Source organism: Vespa mandarinia, chromosome 2 (assembly GCF_050613455.1).
Source record: "Vespa mandarinia isolate Hongniang chromosome 2, ASM5061345v1, whole genome shotgun sequence".
Classification (NCBI taxonomy): Eukaryota; Metazoa; Arthropoda; class Insecta; order Hymenoptera; family Vespidae; genus Vespa; species Vespa mandarinia.
This window is the reverse complement of record NC_140811.1, coordinates 7653582-7669159: the sequence shown is the minus strand read 5'-3', so window position 1 is coordinate 7669159 and position 15578 is coordinate 7653582. Positions and strand designations below refer to the sequence as shown.

The following is a 15578-nucleotide window of genomic DNA, read 5'->3' as shown; positions in this document are numbered from 1 at the left end:
ATGTTGATAGCTACCTAGAATAGAGATATGCATATCTATTAAATATTTTGTTTATGTTCACATTTATGTGTGATATATTCACGTGTGTTTAATGCAATTTGAGAGTTATGTAAGGTTATGGAAACACATATATGTTTTCATGATCAATTCTTAATACATGTTGATTGATAGTTAAAGTATATGATAATTGGTTTTATGCCATTATAAATATTAAAACTATATTAGTATAGTTTTGTTTATAATTATTAAGATACGCCTCACAATGCCAGTAATAACTCGAATTGTGTAAGTTCGTACAATCATTTTATTTGTTATGATTATAATATTATGTTTAAGCAATTTTTATTATTGTTATATTGATGTTATAGTAAACCTACTACCCATAAAGGAAAAAAAGCAATTTTAAATAAAGAACCAAAATTAATTGAAGATGCTAAACAAGCTTTTTGTATTAAAGGTAGAAATACTTCTCAAATTGTCAATGATTGTATGAAAGATTTGGTAAGTTTAACAACGTTTTATGTTATATATATAAATGATATTTTGTAAGATTAATATAAAAATGTTTGATTAGTATGAACTCAAAAAACCTGATATGCAAATGATGCAAAAAAAGAATGATATAGTTCCATTTGAAGATGCGACAACTATTGAAAAAATTTCGTCGAAGTTAAATGCACCACTTTTTATATTTGGCTCACACAATAAAAAACGTCCACACAATCTTATATTCGGTAGAATGTATGAACATACTTTATTAGACATGATGGAGTTTGGTATAGAAAATTATAAAAGTTTAAAAGAGTTCAAAGTTCCTAAGATTTCAATAGGAATAAAACCATTATTAGTTTTTAATGGTGAACTTTTCGAAAATAATCAACAATATAATAGAATAAAAAATCTATTTATTGATATGTTTCAACGAGAAGTAGTTCAAAAAATCGGATTGCAAGGACTAGAACATGTGTTGAGTTTTACTGCTGATGAGAACAAGATATATGTACGAAGTTACAGGTGAAGCAAAAATTCAAACAACATCAAAAGTTGTTTAAAATACATCAATTAAAAGTTATAATTCACATCATTATTATTACTTCCTTTTTTACATATTGTTTACTATTCTAGGATACTTTTAAAAAAATCAGATTCTAAAATTCCACGTATTGAATTAGAAGAAATTGGTCCATCTATTGATTTGGTATGTAGACGTAGTAAATTGGCTTCTGCTGATCATTTTAAGCAGGCCTGTAAGAAACCAAAAGAATTGAAGGTAATAATACTACTACTTTTTCTAATTACTTGTAACAATAAGTAATAATACTTTAATATAACAATTGCTTTTTCAAATCATAATAAATTTATAGATAAAGAAAAAGAAGAATATTTCAACGGATGTTTTTGGAACTACTTTTGGCCGTATTCATATTGGTACACAAAATATTAATAAAATACAGACAAGAAAATTAAAAGGTCTTAAAAAAACACTAGCTGAAAAGAAAGAAAGTAAGAAAAGAAAAAATTTGAGTGATAATGATAGTAGTTCTAAAAAATTAAAAAGTATAGAAAATAAGATAATGTAATAAAGTATATTATAGCATATATTTCAATTTATACAATAATTTTTATATATAATTGTGTTTATTTTAAGTTAATTTGTGGTAGTCCCATGTAGACACACTTTTACGATCCTACAAATACAGAGAATTTACATTTAAATGAAATATAATAAATAATTTTATTTCTTATATAATAATAATAATAATAATAATTTTTTACCTTCACAGTAATTCCACAAGTAGATAAATTCTTTCTTGCTGTATCACATGCAAGTAATAAAAGTTCGTCATTTTGTTTTTGCTCTAATACTCTATTTCTAACCACACTTCTAAATTCCACAAAGTACTTGATAATATCTTCGGTTTTTCGATTTTCTACTAAGGATTTAGATTTTATAAAGCCAAAGATGGAAAGTATATTTGAAATGTATACGGAAACTGCAGCAACTGCAGTTATACCTTTGTCATTAAGAGTACTCTAAAGTATAAAATATAAATTGATTATGGGATATCAGTTATATACATTATCTTAAAGACTAAAATAACTATATACTTACATTATTTTGAGAAAACATTTTATTACCTATGTCAATAAGATTTAAAATAGCTCGTATTGCTTGTGCAGTATTGAAATCATTTGCTAGAGCCATATGTACTATACTTTTTGTTTCATGCAAATTCTATAAAAATGAATTTATATGTTTAAAAAAATGTTATATTTCCTTTTTTTATAAAATATTTGTACTCACATGAATCAAAGAAGCTTCATCTATATTACCACTATTGATTTTACCAGTCAAATAATTATTACATTCATTAATAAAATTTTCTATTTTATTTCTTACACTTACAGCATGATTAATCACATCATCAGAATATATAATATCTAAAATAAATAAATAAATATACAGACAAGATAATTAAATTTAAATAATTATAATAAAATAGTTTGCAAATACATACTATTCCTATAGTGAGAAAGTAAACACAACATTCTTAAATCATTGGTTGTGTACTTTTCAAGAAACTTTTTTATGCTTATGGTATTTTTTAAGCTTTTTGACATTTTAATGTTATCTTTTAAACATAAATGTCCACAGTGTAACCAATAATTTACCCATTGATCTGTATTATGATAGCAACAGGATTGTGCCTCTTCATTTTCATGATGTGGAAACATCAAATCAATTCCACCGCTATGAATATCTATTGTTTTTCCAAATACTGCACTATTTAATTATATGATGTACATTTTAATAAGAAGATAATAGATATTTGTTTATAATTATTTACCTTTTTCAAATAAATATTATTATAAAATATTACCTTGCCATAGCACTACATTCTATGTGCCATCCTGGTCTTCCACAACCCCATGGAGATTCCCAATATGGTTCTTTATCTTTTGTTGCTTTCCATAAAACAAAATCTAACGATGATTTCTTATCTGTGTAAATAGTATCCATAAATGGAACTACAAGTTTTCCATATTTATTATATGATTTGGTATCAAAATATACAGATCCTATATAACATGTAATATTAAATAATAAGTATTATATGAATAAGCATAAAGTAATAATAAAAAAGTTACCATCTTTTGCAACATAAGCTTTATTTTTGACTAAAATATTAGCAATAAATTGTATTATTTGTGGCATATATTCCGTAACTCTATAAGTGAAATGCGGCATTGTGATATTTAACATTTCCAGATCATTAAAAAATTCATTTTCATAGAATTTGGATAATTCTTTAAAATCTTTTCCTTCTTCCACAGCTCGCTTTATTATTTTATCATCAATATCTGTTACACCCATTATCACTAATGTATGAATATTAAAATATTGTGATAGAATCTGTCTTATGATGTCGAATCGGATGTAAGTGCTAAAAAAAATAATATTATACAATAAATACATGAAATAATATAGTCAATGTTAATATACATATGTATATCAAACATGTATATGTATATTAAAAATGTATACGTATATCAAACATTGACTATTAATAATGACTTATTAATTATATTAATTGAACATGAACTATATATGTATGTATGTATGTATGTATGTATACATATTCTTGTTACTTATAGTATGTATATTACATTGCATGTCCAATATGAGCAGAGTCATAAACTGTTGGACCACACATATACCATGTTAAGAAGCCTTCTTTTCTTAATATTAATGAAACTTTAGTCTTTGTAATTGGGTTGTATAGTTTAATACCCGTATCTGTTCCTACTGGTTTTATCCACTTAAATTTGTTTTCTTGTTTGGCTGGAGTAGTTATAAAACGATTACACTTTTTTAAAAACTTATAATATATTGCTCTTGTTTTTACATACATTATAAATATTTGAATTATTGAAACAAAATGTAATAATTAAAACAAAATATCTGATTTTATTGATACTATCTATAATAATTATGCAAAGATAATTTTAATACATATTTTTTGTGCATGCTACTTTTTATTAGAAATAACTTGGAATTACTATCAGTTTACAGAGGTAATAATGGTAGTGTTTTCTATATTATCGATTGATGTTAAGAGATAATTGTAAAGTATAATGAAATAAATAACATGAAAACATTATTGATTAATCATCGATAATAGAGTTTACAGTACTTGAAATCTATAGTATTAAAAAAATTTATATTTGCTTTATCTATAATTTATATTTGTACATATATGTGTATGCACACTATTAATCCTGTAAATTCGATTTAAACACTTAAACGATTTATTAACACGTAAATATTTTAAATAATACATATTTAAAGAGATATACGTAGAAAGTAAATCCAAACCATGCAAATATTACGAATAGATACAACGATATAAACGATAAGAAAAACTGCGATGTATCGAAACATTAGTTATTGATTTGAAAAATCGAGAATTCGAGAAATCGAGATTTCGAGAATATTTACGATAAATTCAAATGTCAAATTAATATCGTATAAACATACATGATACGATCATGATATCGCTATAATTTGTTTTTTTACCTCAACCACGTATTATGATTACATCTACAACAAATAGTCTTTTTCTCTATAAAGTTAATTAATGTTTACATTATTACATTAAGATTTATATTATGTAAGAGATATTAATTAGATTCATTTGTATTGATATATATTTCATCTTTATTTAACACGTTATTTGTAATCGATGATAATATAAATTAGTAGTAATAAATATTCAAAAAATAATATCGAATATGTAGTATCTTGAAAGTATTTATGTATTAGATCGAAAACATAGCGAGATCATGTTTTGCAGTGAGATCATGTTTTGCAGTGAGATCATATTTTGCAGTGAGGTAGATAAAATCATCTTTTGTAAACAGATTACAGTTCATAATCGTTGATCAGGCGTCGACTTACGAGTAGCTTGGTAACATAATTCTTCCATTATGAAAGTTCTAGAGCCACCGAGTGCCAATTGATTGAAACAATCTATGCATTCCAGCAACACGTGATGTAATTGAACAGTTCACAGACCGACTAACAATAACGACCGGGGGCTGGAAGATGCCTTTATTATGCCCTTCTAGATACTTACTCTCTATACTATGCTCAATAAAATAATTACTGATTAGTTTCATTAAAAAAAAATATAGTTTCTAGCAATTATATATATATTAATATAATACCTTTTCTAATCCTATCATTCTTAACAATATTATGTATGATAGCATATTATAATAATTTATATGATAACATATCATAATACATTATGTTTGTGTGTACCAAATACTTTACGCATATATATGTCATTAGATTTGAAACTATGATCTATAGAACATTAAAATAATGACATGACATTACATATTCATATCGCAAGGAAAGGTTATTTTTGAGGTTCCAAAAAAAGAAAATATTTCAATTCGTGAAATTATTACATAAAAATTAATATATTGCAATAAAAATTAATAGCTTAAATATATTAAATTATTATTACAATTTAAAATTATGATATATTATTAGATCGTGAAAAAGTTTCTGAATATTATTAATATTTAAGAAAATTATCATCTTTATCCATAAGCATATACATTAACGAACATAAAGATATAATAAATAATTGTCTTTGATCGTAATTCTTCTATAAATAAAAACAATAATTTTATTTTAATATTTTTCTTGATATTAAAAGACAAGTAATTGCCTTATAAGGCAAACGATTTCAATATCATCAATTTAATAAGAATGCTTTAGAATTCTCGTTATACATTCTTAATTTGTTTTTCCCGTATATTTTATTGGAACAAATGGAAGAAAGAGATCTTTGTAGAAGCACGTTTTCGGTACGTGTAAGATCAGTATGACTAATAAAAGTCGACCGGTAACCAAATATAATAGGTTCCAGTCAAATGTAGATGGAAGGGGAGTTCCAGTTAGGCACTTTTAAAGCGCATGCTTGCCTCTCCTGGCCACATTAACGTTTCAGCCTCGAAGTTGGCTTTTAAGATAGATACACTTCTATACGCCACTCTTTATCGTCTTGTTCGTAAGCCTGTCTATATAATCCAAGAAATTTATTATCGCCGGTTATTATAATTTCATTCTTAATATACGCAAGTCCTAAAAAAAAATTGTAATTATATTAAAAATATTCTGATTTATATTTCATAAAATAAGAATTAACAAATATAAAATATTTTGATTTATATTTCATATAAGAATTAACAAATATAAATATCAATGCAGTACATAACAGGTTAGATAGATACGCAAATAGATAGGAGGGACGGAGAAAGAAGGTCTTCGGTCACTATTCAGTTTACGATCGATCGTAACATTGAATATTCTGAACATATACATACGAATATACATTCATTCTTCCGGATTTTTAATTGTGCGAAATTTAAAATAGAGAAGAAAGTATTTGATAATTCCAACATTTTATCAACGGCAAGAAGATAAAAATGGCTTTAAAAATTCATATCGATTCACCAAAAGTAAAATACACAGAGGATTATATCGAGGCGGAGTACGAATACCAGACTACAAATGTGCTAGAAGACGATACTGACAAGTTCACGGTAAGTACTAATCGATTGTGATCTACTTTTCTGTTTTTTTCTTACCCGAATGCTTCCGATTCTATTTTTCTTTAATATAATTAATACTAATGTTAACAATTCTTTCGTATCTTCTAATGATACTTGTGTATACTTTTCATGGGTTATTATGATTAAATTTGAATTAAATACGATGAAACAACCATTAACTATAAATCTATATATTGTTATCACTTTTAATTGAAACTTATATCTGTAAGCGATTAATTGTTTAGTGCAAACTTTAATATATTTTTTATATATGTGAACGCGTCAGCACATTTTACGCGACCGTAATTTAGACTGTTTCACTGATTCTAGTCTTCTCTAACTAGTTTTAGACGCTTTCGCGCATACTTTTCAGATGTCCTTGAAGATCTTTTATTAGGACAAGGGTATACTATCCATCTTAGATGGTTTTGTGTTTACTATACAAACTATCGTTCGGAATAAAGGTATACTATTATTTAAAATAACTTTATCTCGAAAACAAATACTTTACTTGAAATATTTTCTTTTGTTAATTCATATTCAATATTTTTAAATATGCGTGAAAATTTGATGATGATGTGATATCCTGTGTTTATGTTTATCTATACGAAAATGCATTATTTCAATATGAATCTTAAAGCATTTATAAAATGTAAATTCATAAATTATTTTTGCGGAAATTTTAAGCGATTTAAATATTTTAAATATTACTAAATGTTGTATCTAAGGCTTCGAGTCGTAATAATATAAACATTATGTGTATTGTTGCATATTGAAATCATTTTCTTATGACATAAAGTTTTAATTTATCTTCAGTATTATTTAACATTGTTTTATGTAATGCTTCGAGTTAATCCATTTCATTTCATATAGTAAATCAAAGTGTTTGGATCACGCGCATAACTGTAGCTATTAATGTGTATGCAATGAATCACGTATATATGTTACTAAATGATTCAACAATAAAATTTAATACAAACAATATATCGTATTGTGCAATAATTTTTCATATATATAGTTGTAATTACTTCGTATATTTATTCATTTTTTCAACTTTGTTCTATGATAAATATTATAATATAAATACAATAGATATATGTAAGTTAATTAATTGCAATTTATAGATGTTTTTTTTACACTGAAATATTGTTTTTGGCCGAATGACAATAATAATATTGTATTATTTTGGAAATTAAATATTTCGAATTTACTATAATTCTTTTATAGTAGTGACAATTATATTAATTTTTATAAACGCTGCTATTTCAATATTATTATTAAATATTCTATTTGTTAGTTTTTAAAAATGTATATTTTTAGAATTTCGTAAATTTAGGCAGATTATTTTCAAAAATTATCGTTAAAAATTGATGAAATTGGTAAAATTAGAATTTTTTTCTTACTTTGAAAATATTTAAATAACATAATATAGTTTACTATTTCATGAAAAACGCAATAGAATGGACACGTGAACATGAACATTATTGTGTCATCGAATAGTTGAGCTAAAGAAAACATCCGTTGATTAAAGACAAATAACATTTGTTGTTGGAAAACGTATGAATACTACTATTATAGGAATATAATGGATACCTACTTTTATCGGTATTCCTACAATATTACGCATTAATCTATTTGCAATAGTCTTATAATATAACATAACATAATTCATTTAATTTAATTTAATTTAATTTAATAAAACATTATTGAAATACATAATATATTAATCAACTATCATACAAAGTTTTGTCATTGTTGTTGTGTTATTAAATCAAATTTATTTGAAATATTAAAAGTTAAGCACCAATCGAGTAATTTGATAGTAAAATTAAAAAAAAAATTAAAAAAGTGGAATTAGTCACTTCAGTCAGAGAATAGCTCATATTATTAATAATGCGATAAAGAATTCTTTCTGTTGATCTTGTTTATGGATTTTCTTACTTTATCATGCCTAGCACTTCCCTGACAAATTTTTATTTTATATCTTAATTTTCATAGAACATCGTGCAATCTAGATAATAATATTGCAATGTATTATTACAGGTAAGACCAGTATCGACGAAACTGTTAATAAGAACACAGACAAAAGTGCCAAAACTTGGTGTTATGCTAGTGGGTTGGGGTGGAAACAATGGTACAACAATAACGGCAGCCCTGATAGCAAATAAACACAAACTCACATGGGAAACAACAACTGGAATTAAAAAAGCCAATTGGTATGATCAGACTATAAAATATTTAAATTTAAATAATTATCTATAAAGGTATTAAAAATGTGTTTGGTACGAACTACAGGTATGGTTCCTTGCTTCAAGCATCCACCGTTAAATTAGGGAGCAAAAATAATCAAGATGTATTTGTGCCAATGTCTTCAATGTTACCTATGGTTCATCCGAACGATATCGAAATCGATGGATGGGATATTTCGAGTATGAATCTCGCTGATGCTATGAAACGTGCAAAGGTTTTAGATATTAATTTACAAAAACAACTTAAATCATATATGATCCATATGAAGCCGAGAAAAAGTATTTATTATGCTGATTTCATCGCATCGAACCAAGTTAGTAATCTATTTATATTTATTTATTTTTATTGATTTCTATAAAATACTATCGTTAAAGTAAATTATTTGTTTTTTTTTTAGGAAAGTAGAGTTGATAATGTTATACATGGAACAAAAGTTGAACAATTGGCTTGTATAAGAAAAGACATAACGGAATTTAAAACGTCCAAAAATTTGGATCAAGTAATCATTTTATGGACTGCAAATACCGAAAGATTTTCAAGGATTATTCCAGGAATAAACGATACTGCTGACAACTTATTAAAAGCCATTAATGAAAATCATTCTGAAATTAGTCCGAGTACAATATTCGCCGTAGCCGCAGCATTGGAAGGGGTAAGTTAGTCATATTATATTTACTTCATTTATATATTTTTATATTGTAAATCTTTATGTTTTTCTCAGTGCACTTATATAAACGGTTCGCCACAGAATACTTTTGTACCAGGAACGATAGAATTAGCTGAAAGACAAAATACATTTATTGCTGGCGATGATTTTAAATCTGGTCAAACAAAATTGAAATCGGTTCTTGTAGACTTCTTAGTGTCTGCTGGTATCAAACCAGTATCGATCGTTAGTTATAATCATCTTGGAAACAATGATGGATATAATTTATCAGCACCTCAACAATTCCGTTCGAAAGAGGTAATCTTCGATTCAATTGAAATGATGTAGCTATAAATCACTACAATATTAATTTTTGATCAATATAATATTTATTTTACAATATTAATAAATATTTTATGTATTCCAGATTTCAAAGAGTAACGTAGTAGACGATATGGTTCAATCGAATCAAATTTTGTACGAACCTGGAGAAAAGCCAGATCACTGCGTTGTTATTAAATATGTTCCGTATGTTGGTACGTTACAAATAAATGACTAACAATATTTTTTATAATTTTGATTAATAGATATTAATATTACAATGAATATGTCTTGAAACATAGGCGATAGCAAAAGAGCGATGGATGAATACACATCAGAAATAATGCTTGGTGGTCATAATACTATTGTAATACATAATACTTGCGAGGATTCTTTACTGGCAAGTCCGATCATTTTGGATTTGGTATTGCTGGCTGAACTTTGTTCTCGCATTACTTTCCGACACATAGATCAAAAGGATGAAGAATTTCGAAGTTTTGAGAGTGTTCTTTCTATACTCTCATATTTGTGCAAAGCACCATTAGTACCAAAAGGTACACCTGTGATAAATGCATTATTCAAACAACGAGCTGCTATAGAAAACATATTAAGAGCTTGTCTTTCATTACCGCCAGAAAATAACATGCTTCTGGAATATAAAATTAATTTGAAAAAATCATAATATTAAGCTAATTTTGAAGTTTGTCAACAGAGTATATATAGATTATAACAAAATGTTAAACAAGTGAATCATGTGTTATTTTGGATATAACTAGCCAGTATTATCAAAAAGCATATCATTCCATATTCAACAATAAACTTTTATCGAACAATCTAACAATAATGATTCCTTTTCAATCATTTTTTCACCCTGTATATTTTCTTATACGATAAAGAGGAAAATAAAGGTACTTTCCATTCTGCCGAGTATTCCTTTTATCACACAAAACAATGTAAACACGAATGATATGCTATTGTGTGCGTACTTAATATCTTTTAAATAGATATGCGTGCATATATTGATACTAATCTTTACAAAATAAAACCGAAACAGTCATGTAAAATAAATCTTATTTTATGAATAAAAAATATGTAAACTATTAAAAGTTAATATTAAAAAATAATAATAAATAACCAAGATTTCATGAAAAATATTAATTTAGAAATATTTAGTGACATTCAGTACCCAAAGGGTGGTATACCTGTTTGTACGCTGTTAGTTACTAAAAACGTTTTAGGTTATATCAGGTACACTCTATTTTATTTGGTTTATTTATTTTAATTTTATGTTTTTTAAAGTATATTTTAAGGATATAAGATTATTAATATTTTTATAATTTCAAATTAAATAATTTTTTTCAGAATTCGTATGGTGTCATATAAAAGCATTTTTATACAGACAATAATACTCTGGGAGAATTCACGTTTAAAGTTTATTTAGATATCATTGATCTTATTAAAATGAATAAGTATATACATTTAGCGACTGTAGGAACAAGCTATGCTAATCGTATGAATCGTTTGAGCAATCGTATCTTTGGTGAAGTCGTTAGACCAACAAATACCAAATCACTTAAAGTAGTAAAGCTTTTTAGCGAAAAGCCTATTCATAAACGACCAGAAATTGTCGATTATTATCCTCCACATAAAAATATACAGAAATTAATGTTACATCTACGTGATTATGGTCTTTTCAGAGATGAACATCAAGATTTTAAAGAAGAATACGATCGTCTAAGAGAATTACGTGGTAAAAAGAAATGGATACCACCGCCTTTCAGAAAATAAAACTTTTTCAGCTATTACTGTAAACTATAAAAAATAACTGAAATAAAATTAGTATTTATTATTAAAATAAATATAAAAATATATATTATTTATATATCTCTCTATTAAAACAATTATATCTATAACTCTATTAAATATTTCTTAAGATATCTGTTATTTGAACTATACCAGTAAAACCATCTTAAATTCTAAAACGACAGATAATCACAGTTTATTTTATAATATAAAAATGATTATACTTATTTACATTTAAACCAGTTATGATACATGGCACTCTTTGAATATTTGTTATTCAATATATCCTTTTATGGATTATTGTAAATCATTTAAATAAAAATCTTACATATAAAAACAGATATAAAGAATTAAATGTACGTTTCATTATTTATTTCATTTTTTTATATTATAATTCTTCCTTTATGTCATTTGTATTCCTTGTTTCATTTTCTGTATTAACGTTTTTTTTTGTTTTCCTTTTTTCTTCTTTAATAGTATTCTTCCCAATATCGCTTTTTTCTTCAAGACACGAATCATCCTGTCCCTTAAGTGCCCGATCTGAGCATAAATATTTCATTAAAGGAACTTTTCCTTGATAATTATAATACCAATCTTCGATATCTTGTTCATGATTTTCAAGTAAGTTTTCACATTGCGTTTTTAATGTAGTAATTTCTACTGAAGGATTATCCCACAATTCATAAGGGATTCCTAATTCTACTTTGACACCTTTGTCCCTATATGTATAAGAAAATTAATCTCTTTTATATCTATATTAATGCAGATATCATTACACACACACACACACACACACACACACACACACACACACACACACACACATATATATATATATATATATATATATATATATATATATATATATATATTCAAATGAAACAGTTTTACTTACACTAAACCATGAAGGGTTTTAAATGTTTGACTCATTCCCTTCGCAAATCTTGTACTATCTGTTCGTTCTTTATGAATATTATATTGTAATATACGTTCACAAATATTCTCCATTGATTCTACTAAACGTAATTCCCTAAATTTGAAGAAATTAGATAATTATTTAATAATTTATCATGATTTAAATATATATTGTTAATACTTACGATTTTTTATATTCTTTTCTCTTTTTAGGAACGATATCATCAACAGAGTACCCAATTTCAAGTATGTCATGCGTTTTCCCTGTTTCATCTAATTTTGCTTCTAATTCGGTAGCTACAATTTTACATGCTATAAAAAAATAGTAAAGAAATTAATCGTAAATAATGTAGAAATAGTACTGTCAGAATTAAACTTACTTTTATTAAATAAGTTTTAAATTAAAAAATAATAGAATTGATGAATCAATGTTTTTGAATCAATATTTTTATTTATGGAGTAAACGATGCTTGAAATATTTAAATTTACATGTCAATTTTTATATTTTGATTTTATTATATTAATAAAGTAATTTATGAAAAGTAAAAATATAAATATATTTTAATTAATATACCTTCACATTGATTAGCGTATTTAACGCCATGTTCTTCAAGTTCATCATTATTAAGACATGGTGTTAAAAAAACAAGATATGTGACGCAAAGAACGAGAAACATTTTAATAGTTATTATTAAAATGTATTATTAAAACCCGATAAAACTGACAAAAGTCAGGTAGAATGCTTTATATATAATTTGATTTATAACTATACCTGACTATATACAAACAGCTAGGTACAGTTAGGTCTGTCAGTTGTGTCATTCGATTATCGATATTATATATCTTACTCGTCGTTAATAAAAATTAGACCAATCATAAATTGAATATTTTTAGAATATTTTTCTAAAACAATTAAAGCTAAATGTAAAAAATAATTTATAATTATTATGATTATATTTTTATATAGTATATAAATTTGTCACTACATATATTTTTCATTAATTTAAAAAAATTTTTATTTCATGTTTTTAATATTATTGTAATATTTAGATGTAATAAAGATAGAATGAATAAAAATATACAATATTTATTAGTTATTATAATAAATTGAAAATGAGTTTATTTCGTATTATTTCTATTTTATACGTTTAGATATTTCAGGGTTATCGTCAGATGGAGTATCAGTATCATCATCTGCATTGATTCCTTTGAACAAGTCAGAATTATTTAATCGTCAATGTACGTTTATATACTTTCCAAATATTTTATCAATATTATACATTGTTCTTACAAAGTTTTTCTTCTTATATTTATATCTATTTATTTTCTATTCCCCAGAGATCGAAATTTCGAAGGAAAAGTCACTCTATTGATACAACTTCTACAAGTTCTAATTTTGCTATTATTAATTAAAATGTCTTTGCGTATTGGTAAGAAACACGTGGAACTAGCGGGACATTGGTAAGCTTATTTTATTTACTAAATAAAATTTCTATCAAATATTAGATTTTAAAAGATCATGTAAAATATATTCCAGATAAAATAAGTTATGTAACATCATATTTTATGTTATAAGAACAAAGTTTAATGTATTTTATAAATATTCTAAGGATAGCACGTTATAATTTTTATTTTATTCCGTTATCACAAGATATTTATTTTAACGTTAATATTGTAGTATAATATATGAATTTTTTAGGTTACCATCTGCAATGGCATACGGAGCATCAGCATCAATGGCTTTATTTTATTTTACAGATTGGAAAGTAATAGTAACATATATTCCTTTTTATGGAGGAAAATTTAAGGAGTAGAACATATATTGTTATTTATTATATATATATGTTATAATGACATTTCAATAAAATCATGTAGAGATATACTTATTTGTTCGAATATATATGTTAATACAATATTATTTAAACTCACTTTTAAATTCACTTCTGTATAAAGTTTCAGCATATTGTTCAGCATCCTTTAACTTTCTTTGTTTCATATATGGTATTAACTTTACTCTGTTAAAGAATAAATCATTGTTAACTGATATCAATAAAATAAATTAGCAATATATAATTTTTATTTTAATCTCTCTTTATTTATTTATTATATGTATTGTAAAACTCACTTAATTCCTACAACAGCTAAATATAATCCAATAAATCCAACTACAATTTTACTAATCTTCCCATATTTCATCATTAGAGAGTTCGTCTGTCTAATAAGAAAAAAAGGTAGATTAATTAATAGGATGTAGTTCAAAAAGATATTGAATATATTTTAAAATTATTATACGAATTATTAAGTTACAAAATTCGACAATGACATTTTATATACATATAATTGCAATATTTTATATATATATATTTGCATTATAGTCAGGTTATGGAAGAATATTATATAACATTATAAATTAATAATACTTTTACCTTTTGTTTGTTTGCATGGTGAATTTTTAATTGTTTCAATACTGGTGTCCAAATATACAAACTGCTAAGTGTGCTAAGTAAGATAGTAATAATAATTATATCTGTCCCAAAACGTTTTTTAATCTTCATTATTATTAACAAAAATTATTAAAAATTTTTAAGCATTTTTTATATTTTATTTCATATATTTTATGAAAATTACTTAAAAATTATCAAAACTACTCAGAATATAAATATAATTCGAACTAAAATTTGTACAAAATAACCTATGTCGATAAAGTTGGGTATTCTGTGCTTTTGGTGGGTTTACATAATGGACAGAAATATAGATATGGGAATCTTCAACATTTTCTTATTGGTCATTATATAATGTGGTATGTTATAATAAGCAGTTGATAAGTAGTAGAATATGATGTTGAATATAAATTTGCAAAAACAATTTTGTTGATGTGATCTTCTCTGTAAATTTATAAGAAGCGTTTTTGAATACATATATATATATATTTATCGTTTGGAGATGCAACCTTGAAGTATTTGAATGTAGACCAAAATGATATCGAGTAATCTGTTGTTAGACTATTGACAAA

The 15578-nt window shown here is 25.1% G+C and overlaps 5 protein-coding genes and 1 long non-coding RNA gene across 18 annotated transcripts; 4 read left to right on the top strand and 2 right to left on the bottom strand.

Annotated features, from left to right (window-relative positions):
• Positions 1 to 19: 19 nt before the first annotated feature.
• Non3 (Ribosome production factor 2-like protein Non3) lies at positions 20 to 1716 on the top strand. Its single transcript, XM_035861239.2, has 5 exons — positions 20 to 285; positions 369 to 501; positions 575 to 1014; positions 1126 to 1270; positions 1365 to 1716. The coding sequence occupies exons 1-5, from the start codon at positions 263 to 265 to the stop codon at positions 1578 to 1580; spliced, it is 957 nt and encodes a 318-aa protein (XP_035717132.2). The 5' UTR covers positions 20 to 262; the 3' UTR covers positions 1581 to 1716.
• CysRS-m (cysteine--tRNA ligase-like protein, mitochondrial) lies at positions 1581 to 5158 on the bottom strand. Of its 7 annotated transcripts, none has more exons than XM_085655382.1 (9): positions 4379 to 4474; positions 3670 to 3844; positions 3151 to 3446; positions 2883 to 3081; positions 2520 to 2785; positions 2306 to 2442; positions 2114 to 2236; positions 1777 to 2034; positions 1581 to 1688 (listed from the first exon to the last, which is right to left on the bottom strand). In XM_085655382.1, exons 2-9 carry the CDS (start codon positions 3714 to 3716, stop codon positions 1644 to 1646), a joined length of 1371 nt encoding a protein of 456 aa, XP_085511508.1. In that variant the 5' UTR covers positions 3717 to 3844; positions 4379 to 4474; the 3' UTR covers positions 1581 to 1643. The 7 variants fall into 7 exon arrangements, with proteins under 7 accessions (XP_085511508.1, XP_035717124.2, XP_035717122.2 ...); XM_035861231.2 differs by having other exon boundaries at positions 4360 to 4407; XM_035861229.2 differs by lacking the exon at positions 4379 to 4474 and adding an exon at positions 4256 to 4374.
• Positions 5159 to 5994: 836 nt separating this feature from the next.
• On the top strand, positions 5995 to 10826 carry Inos (Inositol-3-phosphate synthase). 3 transcript variants are annotated; one of them, XM_035888203.2, is made up of 8 exons: positions 5995 to 6126; positions 6287 to 6621; positions 8674 to 8846; positions 8926 to 9193; positions 9278 to 9532; positions 9602 to 9844; positions 9954 to 10062; positions 10150 to 10710. In XM_035888203.2, the coding sequence occupies exons 2-8, from the start codon at positions 6505 to 6507 to the stop codon at positions 10527 to 10529; spliced, it is 1545 nt and encodes a 514-aa protein (XP_035744096.1). In that variant the 5' UTR covers positions 5995 to 6126; positions 6287 to 6504; the 3' UTR covers positions 10530 to 10710. The 3 variants fall into 3 exon arrangements, with proteins under 3 accessions (XP_035744096.1, XP_035744095.1, XP_085511510.1); XM_035888202.2 differs by having other exon boundaries at positions 6034 to 6173; XM_085655384.1 differs by lacking the exons at positions 5995 to 6126; positions 6287 to 6621 and adding an exon at positions 6973 to 7094 and having other exon boundaries at positions 10150 to 10826.
• A 127-nt stretch (positions 10827 to 10953) lies between these two features.
• Positions 10954 to 11901, top strand: mRpS33 (mitochondrial ribosomal protein S33). Its single transcript, XM_035888209.2, has 2 exons — positions 10954 to 11095; positions 11210 to 11901. Exon 2 carries the CDS (start codon positions 11309 to 11311, stop codon positions 11633 to 11635), a length of 327 nt encoding a protein of 108 aa, XP_035744102.1. The 5' UTR covers positions 10954 to 11095; positions 11210 to 11308; the 3' UTR covers positions 11636 to 11901.
• Positions 11869 to 15427, bottom strand: CNPYb (FGF signaling regulator protein canopy b). 4 transcript variants are annotated; one of them, XM_085655385.1, is made up of 6 exons: positions 14992 to 15427; positions 14691 to 14776; positions 14495 to 14580; positions 12751 to 12877; positions 12546 to 12680; positions 11870 to 12369 (listed from the first exon to the last, which is right to left on the bottom strand). In XM_085655385.1, exons 1-6 carry the CDS (start codon positions 15118 to 15120, stop codon positions 12039 to 12041), a joined length of 894 nt encoding a protein of 297 aa, XP_085511511.1. In that variant the 5' UTR covers positions 15121 to 15427; the 3' UTR covers positions 11870 to 12038. The 4 variants fall into 4 exon arrangements, with proteins under 4 accessions (XP_035744101.2, XP_085511511.1, XP_085511512.1 ...); XM_035888207.2 differs by having other exon boundaries at positions 11876 to 12369; positions 14691 to 14780; positions 14992 to 15409; XM_085655386.1 differs by lacking the exon at positions 14691 to 14776 and having other exon boundaries at positions 14992 to 15425.
• LOC118451546 (uncharacterized) lies at positions 13282 to 14451 on the top strand. 2 transcript variants are annotated; one of them, XR_004841121.2, is made up of 4 exons: positions 13282 to 13299; positions 13718 to 13804; positions 13904 to 14026; positions 14265 to 14451. It is a non-coding gene; the product is annotated as an uncharacterized LOC118451546 (long non-coding RNA). The 2 variants fall into 2 exon arrangements; XR_004841120.2 differs by lacking the exon at positions 13282 to 13299 and adding an exon at positions 13471 to 13489.
• Positions 15428 to 15578: the final 151 nt, after the last annotated feature.